Source organism: Nerophis lumbriciformis, linkage group LG26 (assembly GCF_033978685.3).
Source record: "Nerophis lumbriciformis linkage group LG26, RoL_Nlum_v2.1, whole genome shotgun sequence".
NCBI lineage: Eukaryota > Metazoa > Chordata > Actinopteri > Syngnathiformes > Syngnathidae > Nerophis > Nerophis lumbriciformis.
In genome coordinates this window covers 724,128-739,987 of record NC_084573.2, presented here as the reverse complement: position 1 = coordinate 739,987, position 15,860 = coordinate 724,128, and the positions used below count along the sequence as shown (strand labels likewise).

The 15,860-nt window shown below is 38.2% G+C and overlaps 1 protein-coding gene across 1 annotated transcript in view; it reads left to right on the top strand.

Annotated features, from left to right (window-relative positions):
* The first annotated feature begins 9,218 nt into the window (after positions 1–9,218).
* The window catches only part of LOC133623544 (uncharacterized), a 39,342-nt gene continuing 32,700 nt past the window's right edge, over positions 9,219–15,860 (top strand). Inside the window, exons 1-3 of the mRNA XM_072916113.1 lie at positions 9,219–9,270; positions 9,334–9,655; positions 12,323–12,504. Coding sequence (XP_072772214.1) covers positions 9,219–9,270; positions 9,334–9,655; positions 12,323–12,504 — 556 coding nt within the window. The remainder of the gene's footprint in view (positions 9,271–9,333; positions 9,656–12,322; positions 12,505–15,860) is intronic.

The following is a 15,860-nucleotide window of genomic DNA, read 5'->3' as shown; positions in this document are numbered from 1 at the left end:
ACCTTTTTAAGGTGTTCCAACCTTGGTACTCTCCGACATAGACTTCAAAACCTTTATAAGGTGTTCCAACCTTGGTACTCTCTGACGTAAACTTCAAAAACTTTATAAGGTGTTCCAACCTTGGTACTCTCCAACGTAGACTTCAAACTCATCACCTTTTTAAGGTGTTCCAACCTTGGTACTCTCCAACATAGACTTCAAACTCATCACCTTTTTAAGGTGTTCCAACCTTGGTACTCTCCGAATAAGACTTCAAACTCATAACCTTTTTGACCGCACTGCACATCAGAAAACGCGTCCTTGTCTTCGAACGTTCTTTGGGTCTCGAACATGAGGCACTGTATGAGACACAGAGGACAGTGGGAGGCGGGCCACGTGTTGCCATGGCGACAGCAAACCTAAGACGTGCATGTGGACTGGAGTAGTTCAGGCAATAAATCGCACCTTGGTATGCAAAGGTGATAGCCCTATCTGTGAGAAGAGACTACCTGTTTAGCTTAACGCCAACATGTAAGTTTTTCCAGGCACTTACACACCAACATCTCATTTTATGGCCAGGGTGTGCTGTCCTGACTTAGCACACACCCAGAGACAAGAAGGAGGAATATAAAAACTGACGGTTTTGCCATCCACAAGCTTCTGCTTGACCACTTGACCACTAAATTGCTGCAGTTCAGCTAAATGTGTTGCTTTTCTGACATGGACTTGTTTCTTCAGCATTGTCCACACCTTTGGGAATTTAGGACTTTGGGAAGGCCATTCTAAAACCTTCATTCTAGCCTGATTTAGCCATTCCTTTACCACTTTTGAGGTCATTGTCCTGTTGTCACACCCAACTGCGCCCAAGACCCAACCTCCGGGCTGATGATTTTAGCTTGTCCTGAACAATTTGGAGCTAATCCTCCTTTTTCATTGTCCCATTTAAAGCAGCAGTTCCATTGGCAGCAAAACAGGCCCAGAGCATAATACTACCACCACCATGCTTGACAGTAGGAATGGTGTGTAAGAAGGAGTTAAACCTGGCCTGTGTCAACAATTACTGATGCTAGCTGTGCGTTTTCTACCTGGAAGTGCAAAAAAAATGTTCATTTCATGAAAAAATTATATTTCAGAGAACACAAAACCAAAAGAGCAAACAACTTACAATTAACCCCCCCTCCCACAAAAACAATAGCTGAAAGAACTTATAATTTCAAAATCAAACCAATAAAACACAACACACTTTACACTTTCAGAAACCACACAATCAAAAACTAAAACAACTTATAATTTCAGAAAAGGAATTAACAAAACACAAAACACTTTACAATCAGAAAACACCAACAATAGCCAAAACAACCTACAATTCCAGAAAACTGACACGACTTGGACTATGGCGTGGTTTGTTCTCCCGAGGTGCAAAAGATTTGGACCACACGTGGCGTGAAGGGGAATACATGATTTATTTAAACACTATAACTACAAAAAAAGCACGCACAGTGGCGGAGAAACGACTTGGCTATGAAACCAAATACTTGCACAAAGGCAGAAACTATGAACAACAAAAAAAAGCACTAACTGTGGCTTAATAAACAAAAACTTACTTGGCATGGAACCGGCATGAAAAAAGAGCAGCAAGGATCATAAGGGTGTGGAGAGTGTGCAGAAGCATAAATGCGGGGATGTCACCAGAAAGACAAACTGAAAACAATGAACTTAAATACTACAGACATGATTAACGAAAACAGGTGCGTGACTCAAAACGTGAAACAGGTGCGTGACGTGACAGGTGAAAACTAATGGGTTGCTATGGTGACAAACAAGAGTGCACAATGAGTCCAAACGTGGAACAGGTGAAACTAATGGCTAATCATGGAAACAAGACAAGGGAGTGAAAAGCCAGAAACTAAAGAGTCCAATAACTAAAAACATGACTAAAACAAAACATGATTACACAGACATGACAGAAACAAATGAACAAAACATTCAACAATTTAAAAAAAAAACACAAAAGCAATAGCCAAAACAACCTACAATTTCAGAAAACAAATTGACAAATCACTTTGCAATTTAAAAACACACAAACAATAGTTGCAACAACCTACAATTTCAGAAAACACAAAAACAAAAGCCGAAACAACCTACAATTTCAGAAAACAAATGAACAAAACGCTTGACAACTTCAGAAAACAAAAAATAACAAAAACCGAAACAACTCACAATTCCAGAAAACAAATGAACAAAACATTTCACAATTTCAAAAAACACAAACAATAGCCAAAACAACCTACAATTCCAGAAAACAAATGAACAAAACATTCAACAATTTAAAAAAACACACGAAAGCAATAGCCAAAACAACCCTACAATTTCAGAAAACAAATTGACAAATCACTTTACAATTTAAAAACACACAAACAATAGTTGCAACAACCTACAATTTCAGAAAACACAAAAACAAAAGCCGAAACAACCTACAATTCCAGAAAACAAATGAACAAAACGCTTGACAACTTCAGAAAACAAAAAATAACAAAAACCGAAACAACTCACAATTCCAGAAAACAAATGAAAAAAACATTTCACAATTTCAGAAAACACAAACAATAGCCAAAACAACCTACAATTCCAGAAAACAAATGAACAAAACATTCAACAATTTAAAAAAACCCCACAAAAGCAATGGCCAAAACAACCTACAATTTCAGAAAACAAATTGACAAATCGCTTTACAATTTAAAAACACACAAACAACAACAACCTACAATTTCAGAAAACACAAAAACAAAAGCCGAAACAACCTACAATTCCAGAAAACAAATGAACAAAACGCTTGACAACTTCAGAAAACAAAAAATAACAAAAACCGAAACAACTCACAATTCCAGAAAACAAATGAAAAAAACATTTCACAATTTCAGAAAACACAAACAATAGCCAAAACAACCTACAATTCCAGAAAACAAATGAACAAAACATTCAACAATTAAAAAAAAAACACAAAAGCAATGGCCAAAACAACCTACAATTTCAGAAAACAAATTGACAAATCACTTTACAATTTACAAACACACAAACAATAGTTGCAACAACCTACAATTTCAGGAAACACAAAAACAAAAGCTGAAACAACCTACAATTCCAGAAAACAAATGAACAAAACATTCAACAATTTAAAAAACCCACAAAAGCAATAGCCAAAACAACCTACAATTTCAGAAAACAAATTGACAAATCACTTTACAATTTAAGAAAACACAAACAACAACAACCTACAATTTCAGAAAACACAAAAACAAAAGCCGAAACAACCTACAATTCCAGAAAACAAATGAACAAAACGCTTGACAATTTCAGAAAACAAAAAATAACAAAAACCGAAACAACTCACAATTCCAGAAAACAAATGAACAAAACATTTCACAATTTCAGAAAACACAAACAATAGCCAAAACAACCTACAATTCCAGAAAACAAATGAACAAAACATTCAACAATTTAAAAAAAACACAAAAGCAATAGCCAAAACAACCTACAATTTCAGAAAACAAATTGACAAATCACTTTACAATTTAAAAACACACAAACAATAGTTGAAACAACCTACAATTTCAGAAAACACAAAAACAAAAGCCGAAACAACCTACAATTCCAGAAAACAAATGAACAAAACGCTTGACAATTTCAGAAAACAAAAAATAACAAAAACCGAAACAACTCACAATTCCAGAAAACAAATGAACAAAACATTTCACAATTTCAGAAAACACAAACAATAGCCAAAACAACCTAAAATTCCAGAAAACAAATGAACAAAACATTCAACAATTAAAAAAAACCCACAAAAGCAATAGCCAAAACAACCTACAATTTCAGAAAACAAATTGACAAATCACTTTACAATTTAAAAACACACAAACAATAGTTGCAACAACCTACAATTTCAGAAAACACAAAAACAAAAGCCGAAACAACCTACAATTCCAGAAAACAAATGAACAAAACGCTTGACAATTTCAGAAAACACAAACAATAGTCAAAACAACCTACAATTCCAGAAAACAAATTAACAAAACATTCAACAATTTAAAAAAAACACAAAAGCAATAGCCAAAACAACCTACAATTTCAGAAAACAAATTGACAAATCACTTTACAATTTAAAAAAACACAAACAACAACAACCTACAATTTCAGAAAACACAAAAACAAAAGCCAAAACAACCTACAATTCCAGAAAACAAATGAACAAAACGCTTGACAACTTCAGAAAACAAAAAATAACAAAAACCGAAACCACTCACAATTCCAGAAAACAAATGAACAAAACATTTCACAATTTCAGAAAACACAAACAATAGCCAAAACAACTTACAATTCCAGAAAACAAATGAACAAAACATTCAACAATTAAAAAAAAACAACACAAAAGCAATGGCCAAAACAACCTACAATTTCAGAAAACAAATTGACAAATCACTTTACAATTTACAAACACACAAACAATAGTTGCAACAACCTACAATTTCAAAAAACACAAAAACAAAAGCCGAAACAACCTACAATTCCAGAAAACAAATGAACAAAACGCTTGACAATTTCAGAAAACAAAAAATAACAAAAACCGAAACAACTCACAATTCCAGAAAACAAATGAACAAAACATTTCACAATTTCAGAAAACACAAACAATAGCCAAAACAACCTACAATTCCAGAAAACAAATGAACAAAACATTCAACAATTTAAAAAAAACACAAAAGCAATAGCCAAAACAACCTACAATTTCAGAAAACAAATTGACAAATCACTTTACAATTTAAAAACACACAAACAATAGTTGAAACAACCTACAATTTCAGAAAACACAAAAACAAAAGCCGAAACAACCTACAATTCCAGAAAACAAATGAACAAAACGCTTGACAATTTCAGAAAACAAAAAATAACAAAAACCGAAACAACTCACAATTCCAGAAAACAAATGAACAAAACATTTCACAATTTCAGAAAACACAAACAATAGCCAAAACAACCTAAAATTCCAGAAAACAAATGAACAAAACATTCAACAATTAAAAAAAACCCACAAAAGCAATAGCCAAAACAACCTACAATTTCAGAAAACAAATTGACAAATCACTTTACAATTTAAAAACACACAAACAATAGTTGCAACAACCTACAATTTCAGAAAACACAAAAACAAAAGCCGAAACAACCTACAATTCCAGAAAACAAATGAACAAAACGCTTGACAATTTCAGAAAACACAAACAATAGTCAAAACAACCTACAATTCCAGAAAACAAATTAACAAAACATTCAACAATTTAAAAAAAACACAAAAGCAATAGCCAAAACAACCTACAATTTCAGAAAACAAATTGACAAATCACTTTACAATTTAAAAAAACACAAACAACAACAACCTACAATTTCAGAAAACACAAAAACAAAAGCCAAAACAACCTACAATTCCAGAAAACAAATGAACAAAACGCTTGACAACTTCAGAAAACAAAAAATAACAAAAACCGAAACCACTCACAATTCCAGAAAACAAATGAACAAAACAATTCACAATTTCAGAAAACACAAACAATAGCCAAAACAACTTACAATTCCAGAAAACAAATGAACAAAACATTCAACAATTAAAAAAAAACAACACAAAAGCAATGGCCAAAACAACCTACAATTTCAGAAAACAAATTGACAAATCACTTTACAATTTACAAACACACAAACAATAGTTGCAACAACCTACAATTTCAAAAAACACAAAAACAAAAGCCGAAACAACCTACAATTCCAGAAAACAAATGAACAAAACGCTTGACAATTTCAGAAAACAAAAAATAACAAAAACCGAAACAACTCACAATTCCAGAAAACAAATGAACAAAACATTTCATAATTTCAGAAAAAACAAACAATAGCCAAAACAACCTACAATTCCAGAAAACAAATGAACAAAACATTCAACAATTAAAAAAAACACACAAAAGCAATGGCCAAAACAACCTACAATTTCAGAAAACAAATGGACAAATCACTTTACAATTTACAAACACACAAACAATAGTTGCAACAACCTACAATTTCAGGAAACACAAAAACAAAAGCTGAAACAACCTACAATTCCAGAAAACAAATGAACAAAACGCTTGACAATTTCAGAAAACACAAACAATAGCCAAAACAACCTACAATTCCAGAAAACAAATGAACAAAACATTCAACAATTTAAAAAACCCACAAAAGCAATAGCCAAAACAACCTACAATTTCAGAAAACAAATTGACAAATCACTTTACAATTTAAAAAAACACAAACAACAATCTACAATTTCAGAAAACACAAAAACAAAAGCCGAAACAACCTACAATTCCAGAAAACAAATGAACAAAACGCTTGACAACTTCAGAAAACAAAAAATAACAAAAACCGAAACCACTCACAATTCCAGAAAACAAATGAACAAAACATTTTACAATTTCAAAAAACACAAACAACAGTCGAAACAACCTACAATTCCAGAAAACAAATGAACAAAACATTCAACAATTTAAAAAAACAAACAAAAGCAATGGCCAAAACAACCTACAATTTCAGAAAACACAAAAACAAAAGCCGAAACAACCTACAATTCCAGAAAACAAATGAACAAAACGCTTGACAACTTCAGAAAACAAAAAATAACAAAAACCGAAACCACTCACAATTCCAGAAAACAAATGAACAAAACATTTCACAATTTCAGAAAACACAAACAATAGCCAAAACAACCTACAATTCCAGAAAACAAATGAACAAAACATTCAACAATTTAAAAAAAAACACAAAAGCAATGGCCAAAACAACCTACAATTTCAGAAAACAAATTGACAAATCACTTTACAATTCAAAAACACACAAACAAAAGTTGCAACAACCTACAATTTCAGAAAACACAAAAACAAAAGCCGAAACAACCTACAATTCCAGAAAACAAATGAACAAAACGCTTGACAATTTCAGAAAACAAAAAATAACAAAAACCGAAACAACTCACAATTCCAGAAAACAAATGAACAAAACATTTCATAATTTCAGAAAAAACAAACAATAGCCAAAACAACCTACAATTCCAGAAAACAAATGAACAAAACATTCAACAATTAAAAAAAACACACAAAAGCAATGGCCAAAACAACCTACAATTTCAGAAAACAAATGGACAAATCACTTTACAATTTACAAACACACAAACAATAGTTGCAACAACCTACAATTTCAGGAAACACAAAAACAAAAGCTGAAACAACCTACAATTCCAGAAAACAAATGAACAAAACGCTTGACAATTTCAGAAAACACAAACAATAGCCAAAACAACCTACAATTCCAGAAAACAAATGAACAAAACATTCAACAATTTAAAAAACCCACAAAAGCAATAGCCAAAACAACCTACAATTTCAGAAAACAAATTGACAAATCACTTTACAATTTAAAAAAACACAAACAACAATCTACAATTTCAGAAAACACAAAAACAAAAGCCGAAACAACCTACAATTCCAGAAAACAAATGAACAAAACGCTTGACAACTTCAGAAAACAAAAAATAACAAAAACCGAAACCACTCACAATTCCAGAAAACAAATGAACAAAACATTTTACAATTTCAAAAAACACAAACAACAGTCGAAACAACCTACAATTCCAGAAAACAAATGAACAAAACATTCAACAATTTAAAAAAACAAACAAAAGCAATGGCCAAAACAACCTACAATTTCAGAAAACACAAAAACAAAAGCCGAAACAACCTACAATTCCAGAAAACAAATGAACAAAACGCTTGACAACTTCAGAAAACAAAAAATAACAAAAACCGAAACCACTCACAATTCCAGAAAACAAATGAACAAAACATTTCACAATTTCAGAAAACACAAACAATAGCCAAAACAACCTACAATTCCAGAAAACAAATGAACAAAACATTCAACAATTTAAAAAAAAACACAAAAGCAATGGCCAAAACAACCTACAATTTCAGAAAACAAATTGACAAATCACTTTACAATTTAAAAACACACAAACAAAAGTTGCAACAACCTACAATTTCAGAAAACACAAAAACAAAAGCCGAAACAACCTACAATTCCAGAAAACAAATGAACAAAACGCTTGACAACTTCAGAAAAAAAAACAAAAAAAAAAACGAAACCACTCACAATTCCAGAAAACAAATGAACAAAACATTTCACAATTTCAGAAAACACAAACAATAGCCAAAACAACCTACAATTCCAGAAAACATATGAACAAAACATTGAACAATTTAAAAAAAAACACAAAAGCAATGGCCAAAACAACCTACAATTTCAGAAAACAAATTGACAAATCGCTTTACAATTTAAAAACACACAAACAATAGTTGCAACAACCTACAATTTCAGAAAACACAAAAACAAAAGCCGAAACAACCTACAATTCCAGAAAACAAATGAACAAAACGCTTGACTATTTCAGAAAACAAAAAATAACAAAAACCGAAACAACTCACAATTCCAGAAAACAAATGAACAAAACATTTCACAATTTCAGAAAACACAAACAATAGCCAAAACAACCTACAATTCCAGAAAACAAATGAACAAAACATTCAACAATTTAAAAAAACACACAAAAGCAATGGCCAAAACAACCTACAATTTTAGAAAACAAATTGACAAATCACTTTACAATTTAACAAAACACAAACAACAACAACCTACAATTTCAGAAAACACAAAAACAAAAGCCGAAACAACCTACAATTCCAGAAAACAAATGAACAAAACGCTTGACAACTTCAGAAAACAAAAAATAACAAAAACCGAAACCACTCACAATTCCAGAAAACAAATGAACAAAACATTTCACAATTTCAAAAAACACAAACAACAGTCGAAACAACTCACAATTCCAGAAAACAAGTCAACAAAAGACTTTAGACTTTCAAAAAACACAAACAAAAGCTGAAACAACTTACAAACTCCGACGACTTCCATTAAACATGTTGTTGTTTGTGAAAAGACTTAAATATCACACAGCGTTTAACCGAAGGCCCCTCGTTAAAGCAGGCGCTAACAGATCGTCATGGAAACGATGGTGACACGCCTCTCCCACTGACTCCGCCCACATGCGGTGCAGCCCTTTAGTAGACAAGTGCTGATGACAGCGACTTAATCATCCCAAAGACATGGTGGTGCTCTTGTTCCTCAGCTTTGCTGCCTGCACTGCTCTGCTCTCAGGTAACAACGGAGCTCACACTTACCTACAACTCTTATTTCTTATTTGATTCTTGACCTTTTCAGCAGGAGAGAAAGTCAAGCAGACTCCCAGTGACATGTTGAAGAAGACGGGAGAGACGGCCACCATCCAATGTTCTCACAGCATTGAGGGCTACGACGTGATCCTCTGGTACAAGAACGTGGAGGTGCAGATGCAGTCCATGGGCTACATGTCTTACAACAAAGGCTTCCCAGAGAAGGGTGTGGACGTGGAGATCAAAGGGAGCGCCTCAGTGAATGAACAGTGCCAACTGATCATCCCAAAGCTCAACCTGAACAGCAGTGCTCTTTATTACTGTGCAGCTAGCTACCACGCTGCAGCATTAAGCTGTCCTATCAAGTCATAAACCTGATAACACCCCCACAACCTCACACCTGGATCCAACCATCCCCAGCACTCTTATTAGAACGGAGGTTAGTCTGGTGGTTCTACCCACAGACGTGGTGACGGCAGAGACAGTCAGTGTTAGAAGCATTACACCCTACCAACTCTGCATGCTTGGTCGGAGCTAATAATAAAAGCTGAAGTGTACAAGGTAAGGTCTCCGCCTGAGCTCCTCGGGAAAAAGTGCTGAAGTCATCTGCCGCTACAACCGCCCTGACTGCAGAGCAACGTTCTGGTACCGGATCTCTCTGCTAATGCGTGACTGCCGTCTGCTGGTAACTAATCATTTCACTCAAATGGGTCCGACGTTGAAGTTACCGGTCAATACCAGTCGCTGCTAGCATGTACCTGAGTGGCAGCTACACTTGGACGGGTTCTGGCACTGACAAGTCACCAGGGGCGGTGAAACGAGGGTCCCTCACAGCCGGGTATTTCTGTGCCCTAATAGGACATACTTGCCAACCCTCCCGGATTTTCCGGGAGACTCCCGAAATTCAGCGCCTCTCCCGAAAACCTCCCGGGACAAATTTTCTCCCGAAAATCTCCCGAAATTCAGGCGGAGCTGGAGGCCACGCCCCCTCCAGCTCCACGCGGACCTGAGTGGCGTGTTGACAGCCTGTTCACACGTCCGCTTTCCCACAATATAAACAGCTAATGATCGAGGGCGAGTTCTTGGTTTCTTATGTGGGTTTATTGTTAGGCAGTTTCATTAACGTCCTCCCAGCGCGGTAACAACACACAACAACAGCAGTCATGTTTTTGTCTACCGTAAAGCAGTTGGTCTGCCGTAAACAGCAATGTTGTGACACTTTTAAACAGGACAATACTGCCATCTACTGTACATGCATATGTGACCCACCCATAATGTGTCACATTTTTGTGACATTTTATTTTGTGGTTTGAATTCGTTTTTGGAGCTGTCATTCCACATTTATCAGTATTCACATTGGTCAGTAGGGGGCAGTAGGGCGTTTCTTCCCAATTGAATGCTATCACCTGCAGACCGGAAGTGTCTTGTCATTCTGATGAGCGCGACCAGTCTGTGAACAATTGAAACGTCCTGTGTGCTTTTTCCTCCTGTATAACAGGTTAGTTTTGGTGAATCAACTCACTGAATAATATCCATGTGATCTTTATAAGTTTAAGTACACATTCTGATGGTGGAGCCTAACTCTAAAGTGTTTGTGAGTTGTAGTTTGTATTTGTGAATGAATCCAGTGCACAGCTGCAGTAATCAATACAAAAAGGCGACGTGAGTGCGCAATGTTTATATAGGAACTTCTGATCCTAATTCAGACTCCCAAATTAGAGCTCCCGTTTTCTTATTGATTTTATAATGTATATTTGTATAATGTGTGCGTTCTGAAATAATGACAGAGAATAGAACAAGGATGGACAATTCAACCCTTAACTCAACAATGAGTAGATGAGTGTTATGTGTGTGTATATGTGTAAATAAATGAACACTGAAATTCAAGTATTTCTTTAATTTATATATATATATATATATATATATATATATATATATATATATATATATATGTAATAAAATATATATATATATAGCTAGAATTCACTGAAAGTCAAGTATTTCTTATATATATATATATCTTAACCCCCCCCCCCCCACCCCCCACCCCCGACCACGCCCCCCACCTGCCACCCCCCACCTCCCGAAATCGGAGGTCTCAAGGTTGGCAAGTAAGTAATAGGAACTCTTCAGTGCCATACGTCTTTGGGAAAGTGAACAAAATACTTTGATAACCATTCCACAGGTGGAAAGTTACCCATTTTATACCACACCCACAGCCTTAACATTACAGTGTGACCAGTACTGTCTGACAAATTAATTTCATTAAACTCCAGACAATTTGGAGGCTCTCAGGATTATTTTTTAAAAGCTGATTAATCACATTTAGGAATTTGTAATCGATATACATTAATCATGTGTAATTTATTTACAGGGTCATGGGTGGCACTAGGAATAGACGGATCGGTGCGGCGTCTTCAGTAATGCGGACGCTGTATCGATCCGTTGTGGTGAAGAAGGAGCTGAGCCGCAAGGAAAAGCTCTCAATTTACCGGTCGATCTACGTTCCCATCCTCACCTATGGTCATGAGCTTTGGGTTATGACCAAAAGGACAAGATCACGGGTACAAGCGGCCCAAATGAGTTTCCTCCGCCGGGTGGCGGGTCTCTCCCTTAGAGATAGGGTGAGAAGCTCTGTCATCCGGGAGGAACTCAAAGTAAAGCTGCTGCTCCTCCACATGGAGAGGAGCCAGATGAGGTGGTTCGGGCATCTGGTCAGGATGCCACCCGAACGCCTCCATGGGAGGTGTTTAGGGCACGTCCGACCGGGAAGACCCAGGACACGTTGGGAAGACTATGTCTCCCAGCTGGCCTGGGAACGCCTCAAGATCCCCCGGGAGGAGCTGGGCGAAGTGGCTGGGGAGAAGGAAGTCTGGGCTTCTCTGCTTAGGCTGCTGCCCCCGTGACCCGACCTTGGATAAGCGGAAGAAAATGGATGGATGGATGGATGGATGGGTGGGACAAGCCAAGCAACACGACAACCAACAAAAACAAATCCAGCCCCAACAACCACCACTCATTGCCACAAACCACAACAGTGGCCACCCCGTTGCACCGGACCCAGCAGCCACGGCCGCCCGCACCACAAACGGCAGCAAACACCACGGTTGCAAAACCCCCAACAACCAGCACCACCTGATCAAATCAAAACGACAGAAAAACCGCGACCGACAACCACACGCCGACATGACTATGGAGGCCAGCCAGCACCAGTCCGCCAGTCAGCCCAGATGCCTACAAGCAAACAAGAGATGTGAACACCACCCCCCACCAAGAAACTCCACTCCCCATTCCAAACCCGCACACCACCGCCTAAACAACAAAGTTACAGTACCCACACCAAACAGGGAGCCTGTGCTGCCACAAACCACATAACGCGAAGCCAGAAGAGACGGAGACGGACTCCGCCCAACAAGCAAAACAACTGACCACTCATCCACATCCATTAAAAAAATAAATAAAAACACCCTAAATACGTCAAAAAGATGACAAACACATGCAAACAAACAAAAACACCTTACCTACTTATACCTAAGTAGTAAAACCTTAAAGTCAAATCTTAAGTGCACAGGAAGCCAGTGCAGGTGAGCCAGTATAGGTATATATATATGTATATATGTATATAAAGGTATATACAGTATAGGCGTAATATGATCAAACTTTCTTGTTCTTGTCAAAAGTCTAGCAGCCGCATTTTGTACCAATTGTAATCTTTTAATGCTAGACATAGGGAGACCCCAAAATAATACGTTACCGCATACTTGCCAACCCTCCCGGATTTTCCGGGAGACTCCCGAAATTCAGCGCCTCTCCCGAAAACCTCCCGGGACAAATTTTCTCCCGAAAATCTCCCGAGATTCAGGCGAAGCTGGAGGCCACGCCCCCTCCAGCTCCATGCGGACCTGAGTGGCGTGTTGACAGCCTGTTCACACGTCCGCTTTCCCACAATATAAACAGCTAATGATGGAGGGCGAGTTCTCGGTTTCTTATGTGTGTTTATTGTTAGGCAGTTTCATTAACGTCCTCCCAGCGCGGTAACAACACACAACAACAGCAGTCATGTTTTCGTCTACAGTAAAGCAGTTCGTCTGCCGTAAACAGCAATGTTGTGACACTTTTAAACAGGACAATACTGCCATCTACTGTACATGCATATGTGACCCACCCATAATGTGTCACATTTTTGTGTTGATTTATTTATTTTATTTTGTGGTTTGAATTCGTTTTTGGAGCTGTCATGACACATTTATAAGTATTCACATTGGTCAGTAGGGGGCAGTAGGGCGTTTCTTCCCAATTGAATGCTATCACCTGCAGACCGGAAGTGTCTTGTCATTCTGATGAGCGCAACCAGTCTGAACAATTGAAACATCCTGTGTGCTTTTTCCTCCTGTATAACAGGTTAGTTTTGGTGAATCAACTCACTGAATAATATCCATGTGATCTTTATAAGTTTAAGTACACATTCTGATGGTGGAGCCTAACTCTAAAGTGTTTGTGAGTTGTAGTTTGTATTTGTGAATGAATCCAGTGCACAGCTGCAGTAATCAATACAAAAAGGCGACGTGAGCGCGCAATGTTTATATAGGAACTTCTGATCCTAATTCAGACTCCCAAATTAGAGCTCCCGTTTTCTTATTGATTTTATAATGTATATTTGTATAATGTGTGCGTTCTGAAATAGTGACAGAGAATAGAACAAGACTGGACAATTCAACCCTTAACTCAACAATGAGTAGATGAGTGTTATGTGTGTGTATATGTGTAAATAAATGAACACTGAAATTCAAGTATTTCTTTTATATATATATACATATATATATATATATATATATATATATATATATATATATATATATATATATATATATATATATATATATATATATATATATATATATATATATTAGAGATGCGCAGTTTGCGGGCACAACCGCGGAGTCCGCGGATTATCCGCAGATCGGGCGGATGAAATTTAAAAAAATTAGATTTTATCCGCGGGTCGGGTCGGGTCGGGTGGTTAAAAAAAAATTAGATTTTAAATAGATTCAGGCGGGTGGCAGTTAAACCAATTGGTAAATATATATACATAGTTAAATGTTGTTACCCACATACGAAAAACGAGCAGGCACCTGCAGCATATGCCACAACAGAAGAAGAAGAAAAAGAGATGGACACTTTTACAGAGCAGAGAAGGGACGCCTCGCCGGGGTCCGGGACCGAGGCCCCTTCCCCCGAGAGGGCCCCACCGGGAGCCGTAGCTGAGGCGATCCGCGAGAAGGGCCCGACGCACGTCCAGGGTCACCACCGCGCCCACCGCACCGACACCCCGCCTCGTCCGCCTTCTCCGCGGCCGGCGTCACGCGCAGCAGGTAAGCAGCTTACCTGCCCGCCACCCCCGTGGCCGGGGGCTCGTAACAGGGGTCACTCCGCGCGCTCCGCCCGCGCAGCTTACCTGCCCGCGCAGCTTACCTGCCCGCGCAGCTTACCTGCCCGCCACCCCTGTTGCCGGGGGCGCGTAACAGGGGTCACTCCGCGCGCAGTGCGCTCACAAAAGGGGTGGGGCTCACCCTGGTTGATATAGACAGCAGGACGGTGGCCATGGAAGTCGGAACCCGCTAAGGAGTGTGTAACAACCCACCTGCCGAATCAACTAGCCCTGAAAATGGATGGCGCTGGAGCGTCGGGCCCATACCCGGCCGTCGCCGGCAGCGAGACGCGCTTGGAGGTGCGCTCAGCGCGGCTCCCATATGATTGCGCACTGGTGTGCGTCTGGGTCGTGACAGCGTGGCACGCGAATGTCTGTGCTGCATTGGATCAGTCTCCTTTCTTTAACAGGCAAAAGCTTTATAACCTCACTAATGCCTTGCATCGTCTATATTAGATATATAACAACGGGCGGGTGCGGGCGGATGCGGTTCTGATCAAATGTTAGATCGGGTGGATTGTGGATGGTTGACGACTTTCTGATGCGGTTGCGGATGAAATAATTGCCTATCCGCGCATCTCTAATATATATATATGTAATAAAATATATATATATATATAGCTAGACTTCACGGAAAGTCAAGTATTTCTTATATATATATATCTTAACCACACCCCCAACCACGCCTTCGCCCCACCCCCGACCACGCCCCCCACCCCCACCCCCCGAAATCGGAGGTCTCAAGGTTGGCAAGTATGCGTTACCGTAGTCGAGACGAGACGTAATGAACGCATGAATAATGATCTCAGCGTCGCTAGTGGACAAAATAGATTTGTTAGATAGAATTGTGTATAGTGCGTGGACATGTTTTACATAGTTCAGTGGGCAGGTGAGATTGTTTACCACATTTATGTTTTTAATAAATATTTGTATAATATTGTATGTATAATATCCAGTATAAGTTGCTGCCATTCTCCCATGTTGGTAGGAGAAGTCTATGTCATAGACGAGCAATGCTCACATCCGCCATCAGAGGGGGATGTGACTGTACTGTGTTGTCTTTTTAGGCCAAAAAATTTTAATTTTACCCTGATCGCTTGCAAAACCTGACCCCGCCCACATCTGGTGCAGCCCTTTAGTAGACAAGT